The 13,920-nt window shown below is 38.6% G+C and overlaps 2 protein-coding genes across 2 annotated transcripts; one reads left to right on the plus strand and one right to left on the minus strand.

Moving 5' to 3' along the window:
• Positions 1-1,393: 1,393 nt before the first annotated feature.
• On the minus strand, positions 1,394-3,179 carry LOC128734998 (UBX domain-containing protein 6). Its single transcript, XM_053829445.1, has 2 exons — positions 3,067-3,179; positions 1,394-2,962 (listed from the first exon to the last, which is right to left on the minus strand). Exon 2 carries the CDS (start codon positions 2,877-2,879, stop codon positions 1,551-1,553), a length of 1,329 nt encoding a protein of 442 aa, XP_053685420.1. The 5' UTR covers positions 2,880-2,962; positions 3,067-3,179; the 3' UTR covers positions 1,394-1,550.
• A 7,755-nt stretch (positions 3,180-10,934) lies between these two features.
• LOC128737028 (ribonuclease kappa) lies at positions 10,935-11,814 on the plus strand. The gene is made up of 3 exons (XM_053831573.1): positions 10,935-11,121; positions 11,186-11,305; positions 11,397-11,814. Exons 1-3 carry the CDS (start codon positions 11,053-11,055, stop codon positions 11,493-11,495), a joined length of 288 nt encoding a protein of 95 aa, XP_053687548.1. The 5' UTR covers positions 10,935-11,052; the 3' UTR covers positions 11,496-11,814.
• The last annotated feature ends 2,106 nt before the right edge of the window (positions 11,815-13,920 follow it).

Consider the following 13,920-nt stretch of genomic DNA (forward strand, 5'->3'; position numbering starts at 1 on the left):
TTATTGGTGTTTCTTTTTGGGCTGAACAGTGTTCTATATAGTGACTTAAGTGAACTTTTTGCGAACTTTCTAGTTCCGTTAGAAGTTACTTTGTATTCCCTTCGAAGTTTAAACATCAAATACGAACTTGAAAGTACGGTTAATTACTTAAAAATGAAGTTGATTAGAGTTCTATTCATGATCATTTCGTTGGCTGATTAAGCCAAAAATCCCCTTTTATCGGAACTTTTGGTTACTTGGGTAACTGGGCGGCAGTACGAAAGACTTACATATATAGATTTTATATGACACAAATGTGAGGGATTCTGTGTCTCTACCACGTGGGACGAGTTTGACTACCCGCAGATTGGTAGTTTTCAACCTGGACTCTTGGAATACCATCAAAAGAGCTCTCAACAGCATCGCGGAGAACATTATCGAACACGTGAAACGGAATTGGTGGAACGACTGGTCTGGCGATGATTGTAGAAGGGTGGTGCTGCGCGTGCGGCAAAGATGCCGAATATCACACGTTGGAAGGTGCAAAGACACAGACAGAAAAAGATGCGAGCGAATCCAAATCTTCCGCGAAAAAATAGCGCTGCCTGGAAGAGCAGAAGTATGCAAAGCGGGAGCTGCTGAATCGCTTTTAAGAAACCCGAAAGTTCTGCCAGAAACTGGAAAGGTTTTGTGCCGCGACCCGAAATGTGTCAGGATAAGAATGGCAATATCTTGACGTCGTCACGGGGCCGAAAAGTGTAACAGGACCTGAATGGCGCCAAGCTAAAGAGTCGTGGTAGCGGGAAAAGTAACTTAGACGATGCGCCACATGTAGCAAAGGTACCAGCGCCAACAACGATAGACGAAGTCAAAGAGGACATTAAACAACTGAAGAGCAATAAATCGCCGGGGAAGGATGGCATCAAAGCGGAGCTTATTAAGATGGATCAGGAAAAGCAGGCCACCAATCTGCACCGGATAGTTGGAAAAATTTAAGATACAGAACAGCTACTAGAGGGGTCGAAGGATGTGGTTATATGCCAAATCTACAAAAAAGTGACGAGCTGGAATGTGAGAATTATCGAGCAATCACTTCGATGAAGGACGGTCAACGACAGACCAAATATTTACCCTGCGGCAAATCCTCCACAAAGCTCGTGAATACAGAGATTCCTCGCATCATTTGTTCATCGACTACAAAGCTGTAAATGATACCATCGACCGTAGAGAGTTAGCTGAGAATGGCCCATAAACTCGCATAGCTTTACTGCTACAATAATGTCGGATAGTTATCCTACGAAAATGCTCCAAATCCAGGATTACCATCTTACCATATAGACAAGATAAAAATGAATGTGAAATGAATGCGAAATGAAGTGATAAAAGTCCGTTTTCACAATTAGAGATAGGTATTTATTTCATTGATCACAATTCATTACATCGTCGCAGCTAATATATATTATCATATGTATAAATAAATTGAAGCAGGATAGCAGGACAGACGACATAACGAAAAACGTATGACGCAACAAAAAAGAAAACTTTTAACAAAAAATAAACGCAAACGTTTATTAAAAGGATTGAATCAGAAGCATCAGCTCCTCCTTTAAGTAGTCCGCTAGCTGACGAGACTCGTTCTCATAGCTGAAGTTGAAAACGATTGTCGGCACCAGCCGTAAATCGAACAGCGACTTGTCCAGATCCGCGTCCGAGAATCGCTGGCCGGTGGGAGAAACAATTAAAAATTCAGCAGATTCGTGCATTAGACAGGACTGTACGAATTCGTACACCTGCGAAAGCTTTTCGTACACGTTAAACGTTCCCTGCAGGTACACACCGTTCGGAAAGCGAACGCGTATGAGCGAAAATTTGTAACGATTCACGATGCGAAGCTCTTCCTTCTCGCGCATGGCTTTGGTTTTGAGGATTTGCGACTGCTCCAGTGCTTCCGACCTTAGTTGCTGTTCTCGCTTGAGTTCTTCCAGCGAGATTCGGAAAAAATCAGGCGGAAGGTTAGTCTTTTGCACTTGCGACGGTAGCAACACTTGAATGTTGCGGTCCAATTCCAGGTGGAATGGTTCCGAACACTTCAAGGCATCTAGCAAACTTTCCAGCGTATTTCCCGGCTCCAAATACTCCTCGGACCAGATCAAATGAGGCTCGTCGTCAATTGGTATTTCAGCGAAACCAGCTGCGTGTAAGAAATCCAACGCCCCTTCACATACTTTTATTTTATCACAAAACATCCGATTACTCATACGAATTTTCTTGTACTTCTCTTCGTTCGGGTGGTGTAAAATATTTTCCAAACATTTAATCAGCGTTTCCACACAGACATCCACTTTTTCCTTGATATTGCAGTTATAGATTATTAGGCAAGCCGATAGACCTTTTTCGTTTTCCAACTGCTCGTACAAAAATTCCTTGATTTTACCTTTCCATTCTTTTCGGGGTAAAACTTCGTCGCTAATTAAGGGACAACGGAAGTAGACTCCCTGTACGGCAAGATCCTTCCGTTCATCGTCGGACATTTCTGCCGGATTATCGCCACTAGCTCCCGCACTGGTTCCCTGCGCGGCATATTCCTTCGCCTTACGTTCAGCTTCAAGCTCGCGTCTAACCTGTGCCTGAATAGCGGCCAACGAAGTGTTGAATTCTTTCTTGTCGCGACTTTGAACCCGAGCTAGCGCTGCTTCCGCTGCTGCTTTCGCTTCAGCCGACAGTTCCTTGCGCTTCGGAGGAATGTAGACATCTTTAGACGTAGATCCGGATGATTTCGATGGTACCTTTGGTGGTGGTGGTGGTGCTTCAGAGTTAAGCTTACGACCCGGACCATGGCTGCCGAATTTTAGTTTCTGCTTGGCGAAGAAATTTTTAATTTTATTTTTTGGATTGTTCATCGTTTAGATCCGAGGACTGTGTTCTTTCGGAAGCTTCAGACGAGCTACGGACAGCTTGAGTTCTTCAATTTCTTTGGCTGTACCTGAAAAAGGAACAAGCAAACAGGTAGCAGTTTGACTTATTATCTGTGAGTGAATCACCATGAACATGAGACAATCCACATAATGAAAATCGATAAATACTCACTGGGACGAATGAAGCGATCGGTGATTATGCTGCCGTACTTTCTCCAGTAGAAAGCAATCAACAGCAGATTTACGAAAAGAATAATCAGAAAGGTTTTTCCGATGTGAAGCTGGAAGTCGGTAAATTCTAGCAGACGTCCAACGTTAGCAATTTGTATCCAGAGCAGTTCGGCTACCTCTTGCAATATGCACCAAAAGTTTGCGAGAACGTTCACGTTCAAGTACTGCCGCTGCTGCAGGGATAAATGATCCGTAGCTGCACCTACCGTTTCCGCGGAGCCGTCGTCTTCGTCTTGGCCAAGTGCAGGTATTGGCGAATCGGATGGTTCTAAGCCGGAGAAAAACGACGGCAAACCGAAACTGCGCAGATATTCCGACAGGAGTGACGTTATATTAAGCACGGGCAAAACATTGAAGTTCATTGAGAAAAACTAAGAGTCAAAATTTTCAATTGAAACTATACAAATCGCTTTTTAATTTCTTCAGTTAATGACGAAGGCGATGATTTTCACTTGACTTATATTTTGAGGGAAACGTCAAAACTTTTTTTTTCCAAAATGACATATTCGATTCGATATTGACAGAGATGCCAGTTTTTAACCCGAACGTAGAATTACGATAAAAATTTTATCTTTTAATTTAATCTTGTGGAAATGGGTGACAAAGTAATTCCTATCTAAATACCGGAAGTGACAATTCAAACTTTATTTATTCTAGTGCAATTATAAATAAACAGTTGTGAATATTTTGCATATTTCCATGCAATCTTGAAAAATTTAACTGTGTGCATAATGAGATAAATTCGCTAATCTGGCATGACTGTACAAAATCAAGAAATAAAAAACCCAGTGCTAAAAATTTAATGAAAATATAAAATACACGCTAAAGGCCCCAGACACAATGCATGATGCGGATTTTACTTGGGATTTTACTTCGTTGCGGCGATTTGGCAGTTTTTCTATCCAGCTTTTTACGAGCTAGGGTAACCAACATATTTTGGACCCCATCAGCAGCTATACATAATTTGGACACTTGCATTTGATTTTGCTGTAAGTGTTCAAATTATGTACAGCTGCTGAGGGGGTTCAAAATACGTTGGTTACCCTATAATGGCGGACATGTTCGTAATATTTGAACAGCATTTCTGACATTTCCGTAATACATCGCAAGTTTTCTTTCCGCGCGTTCACGGTAAAATTAAAGGAAATGTACGGAAAGAAAACGTGCGATGTATTAGAGAAATGTCAAAAATGCTGTTTAAATATTACGAACACGTCCGCCACTATGGCTCGTAAAAAGCTGGATAGTTTTCTGTCAAATTTCCGGAGCGTAGGTAAATCCGTATGCATGAAGTAATTTGCGGTTTCGTCACTAAACGAGAATGGCATTTGCTGGGGCTCGTATGTGTAGAGTTCAGAGGAGAGCAAAGAGTGAAGGAGAGGATCCGGGAGTTTGGAACTTGATGTTGTTGATATTATTCCTACTGCAAACAGCTTCAGCGAGGGCCACAGTTAATGTCAAAAAATCTTTATTTGTGTGCGTGGTGGAATACTCCATTGTCCCTGAGCCTTAAGTATTCTGCCAGCTACTTATCTGCGCTTGTTTTCTAAGTAGCTAAAAACAAATCGAATTTAGAATTGAACTTACTGCTACGAGACTTGTTGATATTTGAAGAAGCAACCAACAGAACCAACAAAAGGGCGAATGTCGCAAGCGTAAACAAACCGAGTGAGAGTTGATTTTCCTATGCTGGACCAGCTAAAAATAATTCTCACTCGTTTTGTTAATATTTCATACATTCTCTGTGTTATAACTGTCCCTGGCAGGACTCATTACGTTCCTCTGAATACCTAAACAATAAGGGTTTTCAAAAAACAATATAATTAAAAATAATTTAATTATTAATTTGTGATGAAATATGGTCAACTCTACTGTCTTACCTGACCTACTATACGAATATACGTGTTATTGTTCTGTTTGAATCAAGAAAATAACAGTTTTGAATTAAAAGTAAAGTATTTTCAAATTTGAAGTTAACATTGATATAACAATAAATATTTTCATTTCAATCATACATTTCAGTTTGAAACAAAACGAAATTTTTGTTTGTGCGTAAAACAACCATAAATATGGTTGAAACTACATTTTTATTCTCCGTGTAGCTGCAGCTCGATATAGAGATACCAACAGTGTGGTTATAGCCAGTGTTGGGCACAATTTCGCTAAATCGCTAGTTAGCGACGCTGAATTCTGGTTAGCGAGTTAGCGTTTTCGCTAAATTTGGAGTACGTTAGCGAAACCGTTAGCTTCGCTAAAAATAAACCCTTGAAATCGCTAATCGCTAAATCGCTAAAGCTGCATGAAAATTGTGAAATCATTCAAACTTTACCTCGCCGTTGGTCAGAAATAATGTCACAAATTAACAAGTTACTCTCTGGTAAATGACAGAGGGAGTATTTTGATATACCGAAAGTTCCACCTATCTTTTCCGGACAAGTCGAATTCAAACGAGTTCTAATTGAATCGAAATTTGATTTCTGGCAATAATAACATAAGAAACAGACAGTGATAAAGCATGCGATATGGAACTGAAACACGATTTTTTCTGGATAATACCCAACAAACATTTTTGTTTGTTGGGTAGATACTAATTTCTAAGTTTCTTTCTTTAAGGATAGCAAGATGTACAAGATGTTCTGATAACGTATGCATTACAAAAATAAAAAAAAAAACGGACGGCGATGAAAAGAACTACAAAACGTTTCCTTAAATGCTACTTCTATTAAGCCTTCTACAACAAATGCTTCGACACCCTGCCGGTCGGGCTTACGGCAGTTATCCGAAACCTTAGTTGTTTGCAAGCTGGGGGACGCTAGAAGGGTTGGCGGTATCAGTACAATGATTATCTTTAGCCAGTATATCACCTCAATTGATCGTTTGGCATATGGGGCCGAGGCCAGGGCGGCCAAAAGACCACGCCTCTCGGCGGTAACTTCCAGCAAGCACTTCATACTGCATATATCCCCGTTCATCACAAACCCCGAAGAAAAGAACAACAACTTGGGCATTCGCTTCTCGCTGATCGTCAGTTACAGACGAACCTTCTTTGAGAACTTTGTGTGGGAGATATATTTGACGCCATCGCTTACCTTCTTGGTATGGCGTAATGCACCCAGTGCTTTGTCAGTCGTTGCCGTCTAACATCAAGTAAGTCTCGTCATCCTTCGCCGGAAAGATGTTTTTCACCAACACCTTCAGCCAGCCTTGACTGACGCATCCACTTAAAATGGCCATTTTAGCGAGGTACTTCTTTACTGTGTAGTACCGACCTCCCCAAGGCGCGGAAGGCTGAGGGCACCTTCTTCCTCTACTGACACATTCCAAGCGCATCTATCCCATGAGAGCAAATTTTGAAAGTAGTAATATTAAAAATATTTGTATGTAGTATGTTCAAACATACTATAAAGCTTACAAAAATCCTGAATTGTCATATTGTTTATTGACAATTCATACTAAAATGCACCTTACAAGTGGGAGGTTAACAATATAGATTTTTTCATCATTTAGGCAAGGCTGCAATTAATTCTCTGTCAATAGTTTTAAGCCAAAATAATTTAAAACTGTATATCGTCAAAACATGTTTCATTACTAGGGTTACATTTTGTTCATACAGAGTTTTTTGGAAAATGAAAGCATTTCCAGATAAGCGGCCTTTAAAAACAGGTACTTTTATAATGGTGTCCCGTAACGAAAATTTTGCATTTATTTCCATATACCAGAGAGTTTAAATCCAAATTTTTTGAAACTATGGATTTTCTTTAATCATATATGTACAATCAAAATCGCGCTGTGCTTGACTTTTGATAAGCATTTCTATGTAAAATAAAATAGGTGCTTCAAAATGGTGTCCCGTAACGTTTTGTTTAACGCAAAAAGTAATTGAATGAAAAAGCACTTATCACATCATGTTTCAACTAATCATTATCGACGATAACAAATCTATTATTTTGATGACCGAATGCAAGTAAATTTGTATTTACTATAAGTATGTATAAATACGATTACAATATAATAATATATTGTAATATTAAGGAATGTGCGGTAAAGACGGGCACCTCAAGATTAAAATTCAATATCTACACAAGTATCTTTGTTTGATACAGCCATACTACTACTAAATTGTTCAAAACTTATACTTTAACATCAAAAACATTACCTAGTAATCATATTTTTTAGACATTGTACTGAAAAACGGACACATTATATGAAAGGTGGACACCGCAAAAAAAGGTGTGATGCCTGATGAGTAATACCTAACGAGGTATGATACCAGTCGTCGCATGTTCGAATCTCGACTGGATGGTGCTGCCAAAGTCAGTAGGATCGTTGCACAAGCCCCGTAGAGTGATTTATCTATTTTGGGCAGACGTTGCGCGTACGTTACTTTGGACATTTACGGCAAAATCAAATAGAAGTGACCAAAATAAAGTACGCGTAAAGCCTATCCAAAATAGACAAATCAACCTAATTGTTTTGTACTCTAATAACTAGCTGCAGAGTCTCTCGACTAAGGGTGGCTCCAGGCAAAGGGTGAACATGTGCATTCCATAACCTCTGTTTACTTACTTCTACCCGTACGTCCACATGTTGCCGGCTGGGGTACGCAATCTCGGTTGCTGTAGGCTAACAGTGAAGGGGACAGAGTGGCTTCCTCGCACCTTAAGATGGCAGCCACATCAGTGAGATAGGGACCTAAGGCTAACAACCCACTGTACCCGAAAACAAAAAAAAAATTAATGAAAAAGAAAGAAAGTCTCTCGATAAAGAAGAAGGGTTAAGTCTTAAAGACATTTATACCTAACGCCGATTTCGACTTACTTGAATACTTTATCATTAAAATACTTGAATAGTCTAAAAACTTGGAATTCCGTTTCTGAAAGTTGTTTAGTCAGCTTTTTTAGCAATTATAGTGACTTCGCTGAGCACACTAGCAAGAAAGCCTACCCAGAGAACATTTTTAGCCTGCAAAATGCATAGTAAGTGTCGTACTTCGAACGGCATCATTTTCAGCTACTTTTTTTAGCGTTTCTTTTTTGAAAGTTTTCACGACCCTTTTCAACTGTTTTATTTTTTTATATTTTATATAACTGTTTTATGACTGTAGAATAATTTGCAAGTTATCAACAAAGTTATTTTCAAGAATAGGCAAAATTAGTCTTTTATAGCAACTTATGTTATAGTTCGCGACATGAGATGTTAATGTTGCATGAAATAGTAGAGTTGCTTAAAAACTTTTAAATTTATGCGTTATGATACGTTAACTGATACGTCTGAAGTAAAACAAAATACCTAATTTTCGAATATTTGCTATTTAATTTGGCGTGCAGCGCAAATAAAGCATACCTTTCGCATCAAGACGAACCTTATTTACCGTTTTAAATTTTTTCAAATAAAATTTTTGAATTTTGTTATTTTGGCCAAAATCATGCAAAATCTTATATAGGAGGAGGGGGCGATTAGTCAATAATGGGGAAAACTCGTTACATAATTAATCCATAGCCCCTACATTTCAATTACTAATGTGTTCAAACCCTAAGATTAGGCAAGCATTTCATTATAATACTTCAGTATAACTCTTACATGAGTATTTCTCTTTACCTGGAAGTAAACTTTACCTTACATATACTTCGTTACGTATGTCTTATTACCAGACTATAACACACCAAACCAGTACACTATTGTTACAAAATATAGTGAATTTAGACCAGATATAGAAAATATGACGGCCTGAACAGAAATCTAGAGAAAATAAACCACATAATGCAGTTATTTTTTCCGTTACGGGACACCATTTGCAGAATACCGTTTGCCCAACAGCGCATGGTGTCCCGTAACGAAATGATTTTTATTATATCTTAAAAACTAAACGCAAAATCTAAATATACTTTTACATTTTGAGTTTCAGGCTGCCTTCAGCTAAACATTTTCGGAACATGTCGACTTTGAAAAACTTGAAACAGAGCAGAGTTTTGCAAATGTTTGAATCATGTTCAGAATACGCATTTTCTGCGATGGTGTCCCGTAACGAAAAGTATTCCGCCACTATTCAATGATGCTTATTCTAATAAATATTTCGCCCTCGTATTGAGAAAGTACTACTAAATAGCATCTCAAAACACCTATTTTGAAAGATATTCGTCAGACTGTTGGTAAGATATGAACACATTTGCTTCGAAAAAACGGTTGCTCTTGGTGTCTCGTAACGCTGGAATGTGTCTACTGCACTTAACCATTCTCTAGAAGGGAGAGGATATTGTATGTGCCGGATCGGCTATATCCGGCGGACACAAAGTGCCTCATGATGTCCAACTTCTTCACTCCGGGCTGCATTTGACAGTACAAACAAAGCATCGAGTGTAGTTGCTTGTCTGTTTTCGTCACAACTGCTAAAAATCAATTGATAACGCTGTCAAATTATTTATGTATACAATCAATTCCATCGATTGGCGATACATAGGTGGGTTCATCACCAGTTGGTTGGGTAATCGCATGAAAAATTGCTAAAATCAGTAAATTTTTTATGCATTTATTATGTCTAAAAATTATCAATTGTCGACAGTTATTTGCGCTGTATATAGTATATGCTCAAACAAAAATGTAGTAACTTTTGGGTAATTTAGATTTAGCGATTAGCGATTAGCGAAATTTTCGCTAATCTGAGTTTGTCGACTAGCGTTTAGCGATTAGCGAGCTAACTTTTTCGGTTAGCGGATTAGCGATTAGCGACGCTAAATTTTCGGTTAGCGGTGCCCACCACTGGTTATAGCAATAAAACATAATCTGAAGCCGTTTTAATCGCTTATAACGTATATGCAGCTAATATCGATAATAAACGTTATTTTCGGTGATCAAAATAAACGATATTTTCGTTACAAGGGCGATATTTTTCGAAACCTTTCAACCAACACGATTTCGTTAACACAACGTATATTCGTATAGTAAGTCCGGTAAAACAGTAGCATTTACATAGAATAAGAAACAAAAACATGAATAAAATTTGAATTTAAGACACTTTTTGAATTTACCATAAGTTTCAACACGATGCAAACTGTTGTATAGGCGCATTGTATTTTTCATCCTCAAAATTTATTGTAAAACTAATTTAAAACTTATTTCGGAACCCTACATGTTGCATTCCATATAGAGATTACTGATATTTACAGCACGCACACTTTGCCGCGTATTCGAATACGCGATTTGTATTCATCGGGAATTTTTTTTTCCATAGTGAAATCGTTTCACAATAACCACATACAGCCTGAATTCGTTAATTGGGCCACGATTGCACTCCAGCTGATTCGCTAATTGGGCCGACTGACAGTTGTTAGAAATTTCTAAACTCGAAAATTCCATACAATCTTGACATTCAAGTTGTCATATAGCCCAATTAACGAACCGCCCAATTAACGAACCACCAATTAACGAAACTTTGCTGTATACAGTCACACACTAGTAACCTTTTTGTTACCAGAAAATTGCACAGTCTAAACCGTCTAAACGGTCTAAACACACCTTAAAACTCGAAAACTGAAACAATTCTAGATAGAATTAACAAAAGGGCGAATGTCGCAAGCGTAAACAAACCGAGTGAGGATTGATTTTCCTATGCTGGACCAGCAAAAAATAACTCTCACCCGTTTTGTTTACATTTGCGATATTCGCCCTTTTGTTAATTCTATCTAGAATTATTATTATTGTTCTACTCCAAATTTATGCATGCACAAACTTCTTCGTCATCGTGTAGCATCTCTGTTTTAGCACTGGGTTATAGTTGTCACATGACCCGTCACGTCAGGAATTTGACAACCTTTTTTCTCCGAAGTGATATCAGCAGGTACCCGTAGTCTTGTGATCAATTTTGTGCAGTTCTCTTCTGGTTTGCTGAATTTCGCAGAATTTGCGGTTGTTCCGGAGTACTGCTAGAAAAATGCCAATCTGCGGGCCAAAACTTTCGCTATGCGGATTAATAGTGTCCGTTTGGGGCATAATCCAGTTGGTGAGTGTTTTCGCTAGATTTGTACCTTGCAAAATTGATGACCAATTTTTTTGGTTCATTCCAGCTTTTGATGGGAGTGTTTTACTATATTCGTAGTGTGGCATTGATTGAAGATCTTCCACTGGAAGAGCATTATCCAACGCCACAGGAGTTTTACGCTGCTGCGGATCGTGCTTATAGTCAGGTATGGAAGTGCTTCTGTCTGCAGTCAATATCGATTTTATTTTAGTGAATGAAATGAAAATTTACTCTGTCCTTCCAACTTTTTTTTCTAGAATGCATACAACTGCTGGATCGCCGCCTGCATATATGTTCTGACTCTAGTGGTTTCCGGACAACAATTTTACGCCAACAGCCGTACCACCGTTGCTTAAGTTTTGTACATCTCATTTATCCGTTCGTTTCGGTTGGTATATCCTATGCCACTGACCATCGTATAACAGTATCTGGACAAATTAAGAAAGTGTCGCAAATTGTACAAAGTTTTTGTTTCTTATTGCTTCTGTTACCGTTTACTTTTTCGAGCAGCGGCCTTAGTTAAATGAACGCGCAGAGTGCTGATTGTACATTCCCCTAAAGCCGCAGCATAATGAATATAGTTCGATTATAAGTAGTTTCAGATATCAAAACAGCTTTTTTGATTTGTACGCTGTGTATGTAAAGTAAAAAGATCAAATAAATAACCATTTTAAACCCACTTAATCTCATTTGGATTTTGGTTTTTGCCAGTCGACACCAAAGACGAAGCGGTTATAAGTTTGCTTTGAAGTGTTCTAAAAATGTGTTTCAATGGGGGCGCATGGTACAGCACAGAAATGTAAAGCTAAGTTCAACAGCAACCGAAACTGAATGAATAATGATTAGATTCAATGCCAAGTTGTTTATAGAACCAGGATTCTTGTATGAGAATCCAAAACTATAGTATTCTATAGAATCCGCGGGATACCTATAACTCGCTATAAGAATCGCCTCTCCTATGAATTACTATACCAATCCTTGTGATTCTGAAAGCAAGAGTCCCAGCAAGCAGCAAGCAAGAGTGTGTTATTGAGGGATATCTGTTGTGCTATTAAACGTTGTTTTGCAAAATAGCCTTTCTTTAGAGTTTCTAGAAAACTAAAATAGGTCCTTAGATATTATACTGGGAGCTGCTAATTGGTTTCTAAGTAAATTAGCTGATTATAGTCACTGATGCTCGTGGGACGGATTCATGCTATTCGATGTATGCACATAAATGCAACCCGATGCTCGTCGTTCCGGAAGAAGCGATACATGACTGATCCTTTCGGCAGTGTCTTCATGAGTTTTAATTTGGTAAAACGCCGGCAGTAATCGATTTGATGTGCGAGACCCAACTGATAGTCGATTTTTCCTATTATATCTTATTATCTTCTTAATATGTGTAAAGTCAACTGTGAGAAAACGTTTGGAAAAACGCTTGGCTGACATTTTGATTTGTCGCTGATTTTGAAAAAGTGTTTCGTATATTCTAGAAACTCATGCGTATTGTTTGCTCCCCGGTCCCCGTCTTAGTGCCCAGCATGCAACTTTAGAGAAAAACTTGCTAAGTTATTATAGTATCGTACAATAACTATGTGTTCTTGATCTAGTAACCATAGACTTCGAGCTGCTAAATAAAGCATTATTACAATTGTCACTAGCGTGCAGTGCAGAAGCTATTTATGGGTTCTTCTACAGTACAGTTACCTCATTGAATATGGAACACAGTTTGTCGGAAACGCTCGCGTCACTCTCTAGCCATTTAACCAACGTTGGAGGAATGAATCAACTTCCTCCTGATTTGCAATAAGGATGATTAGACTTTCTTCTCATTTATAGGAACGAAAATACCAAAGAAAATTTTATAGACTTACTTATCTCTTTACTCGCTTCTTTAGAAGTGGAAACAAATCCGAAAAACCTATAAAAAGCAAAAATTTCAACAGCAATGACTAGCTTTTGACCTTACGGTGGTAATTATGGACCCTATTCTGTAAGTCACGTCGAGCAGCTCGGCTCGACTCAGTCACTGTCGAGTGTCGAGTGCAAGAAGAACGGGCAGCATAGCGGTTAGTTGCATGACCAAAACAAAGCTAGCTTAGGCGTCACTTGCTAACCTTTTAGTCACCAGCTTTTTGGCGGTGGACTCAGTCGAGTTACTCGACAAAACCGGGTCGCGTGTGACTTACATAATACCAAAAGTCGGCTAGTCGAGCAAAGTGACACTCGACGTGACTTACAGAATAGGGCCCTATGTACATTACGAGTGGTGTTTCCAGAAGAACGACTACCATATAAGGAGCGAATAAAACAGCAAAAAAGCTCTAGAGTTTAAAATCCTTACAATGAAAAATAAAAGGAAAATCAGCCTTCTACTGGAGAAATTCTGTAAGATAGAATATCAAGAGATGCGAAATCTCAATAGAGATTAGGCACGGTACACCGCCTGACAGAAATAAATTTAAGAATATTAAAAAATCCCTGTTTCTTCTCGACCTAGACCAATCACGCTAATAATGATGTCCTCAAAACAAACCGTACTGGAAAAGTCCACAACGACCTCTTTACTTCGAGCGAAGTTATGAATAGGCTGTTAGAATATTAGCAAAACTGAAGTCTTGTAAGAAAAAGACGGGAGTGTTGTTTTTTGTCTTATCACGTGGTGTGATGTAATTACGGATGTCCGTTTATCGTTCGCTAAATTCAACTAATCGAATAACAAAAGACATATTCGTGTGTTTTTTAAACGAATACTGTTAACGCCAATAATTGAATTAGTGTCGTGCAGGGCTAATTTTA

This window comes from Sabethes cyaneus, chromosome 2 (assembly GCF_943734655.1).
Source record: "Sabethes cyaneus chromosome 2, idSabCyanKW18_F2, whole genome shotgun sequence".
Lineage (NCBI taxonomy): Eukaryota > Metazoa > Arthropoda > Insecta > Diptera > Culicidae > Sabethes > Sabethes cyaneus.

What these genes read in the sequence shown, in the direction of transcription:
- LOC128734998 (XM_053829445.1), bottom strand. Translation starts at nt 2,879, where the DNA reads ATGAACAATCCAAAAAATAAAATTAAAAATTTCTTCGCCAAGCAGAAA.
- LOC128737028 (XM_053831573.1), top strand. Translation starts at nt 11,053, where the DNA reads ATGCCAATCTGCGGGCCAAAACTTTCGCTATGCGGATTAATAGTGTCC. An exon ending in TTTGGGGCATAATCCAGTTG is followed by an intron (nt 11,122 to 11,185) that starts GTGAGTGTTTTC and finishes GGTTCATTCCAG; the next exon opens with CTTTTGATGGGAGTGTTTTA. An exon ending in CGGATCGTGCTTATAGTCAG is followed by an intron (nt 11,306 to 11,396) that starts GTATGGAAGTGC and finishes TTTTTTTTCTAG; the next exon opens with AATGCATACAACTGCTGGAT.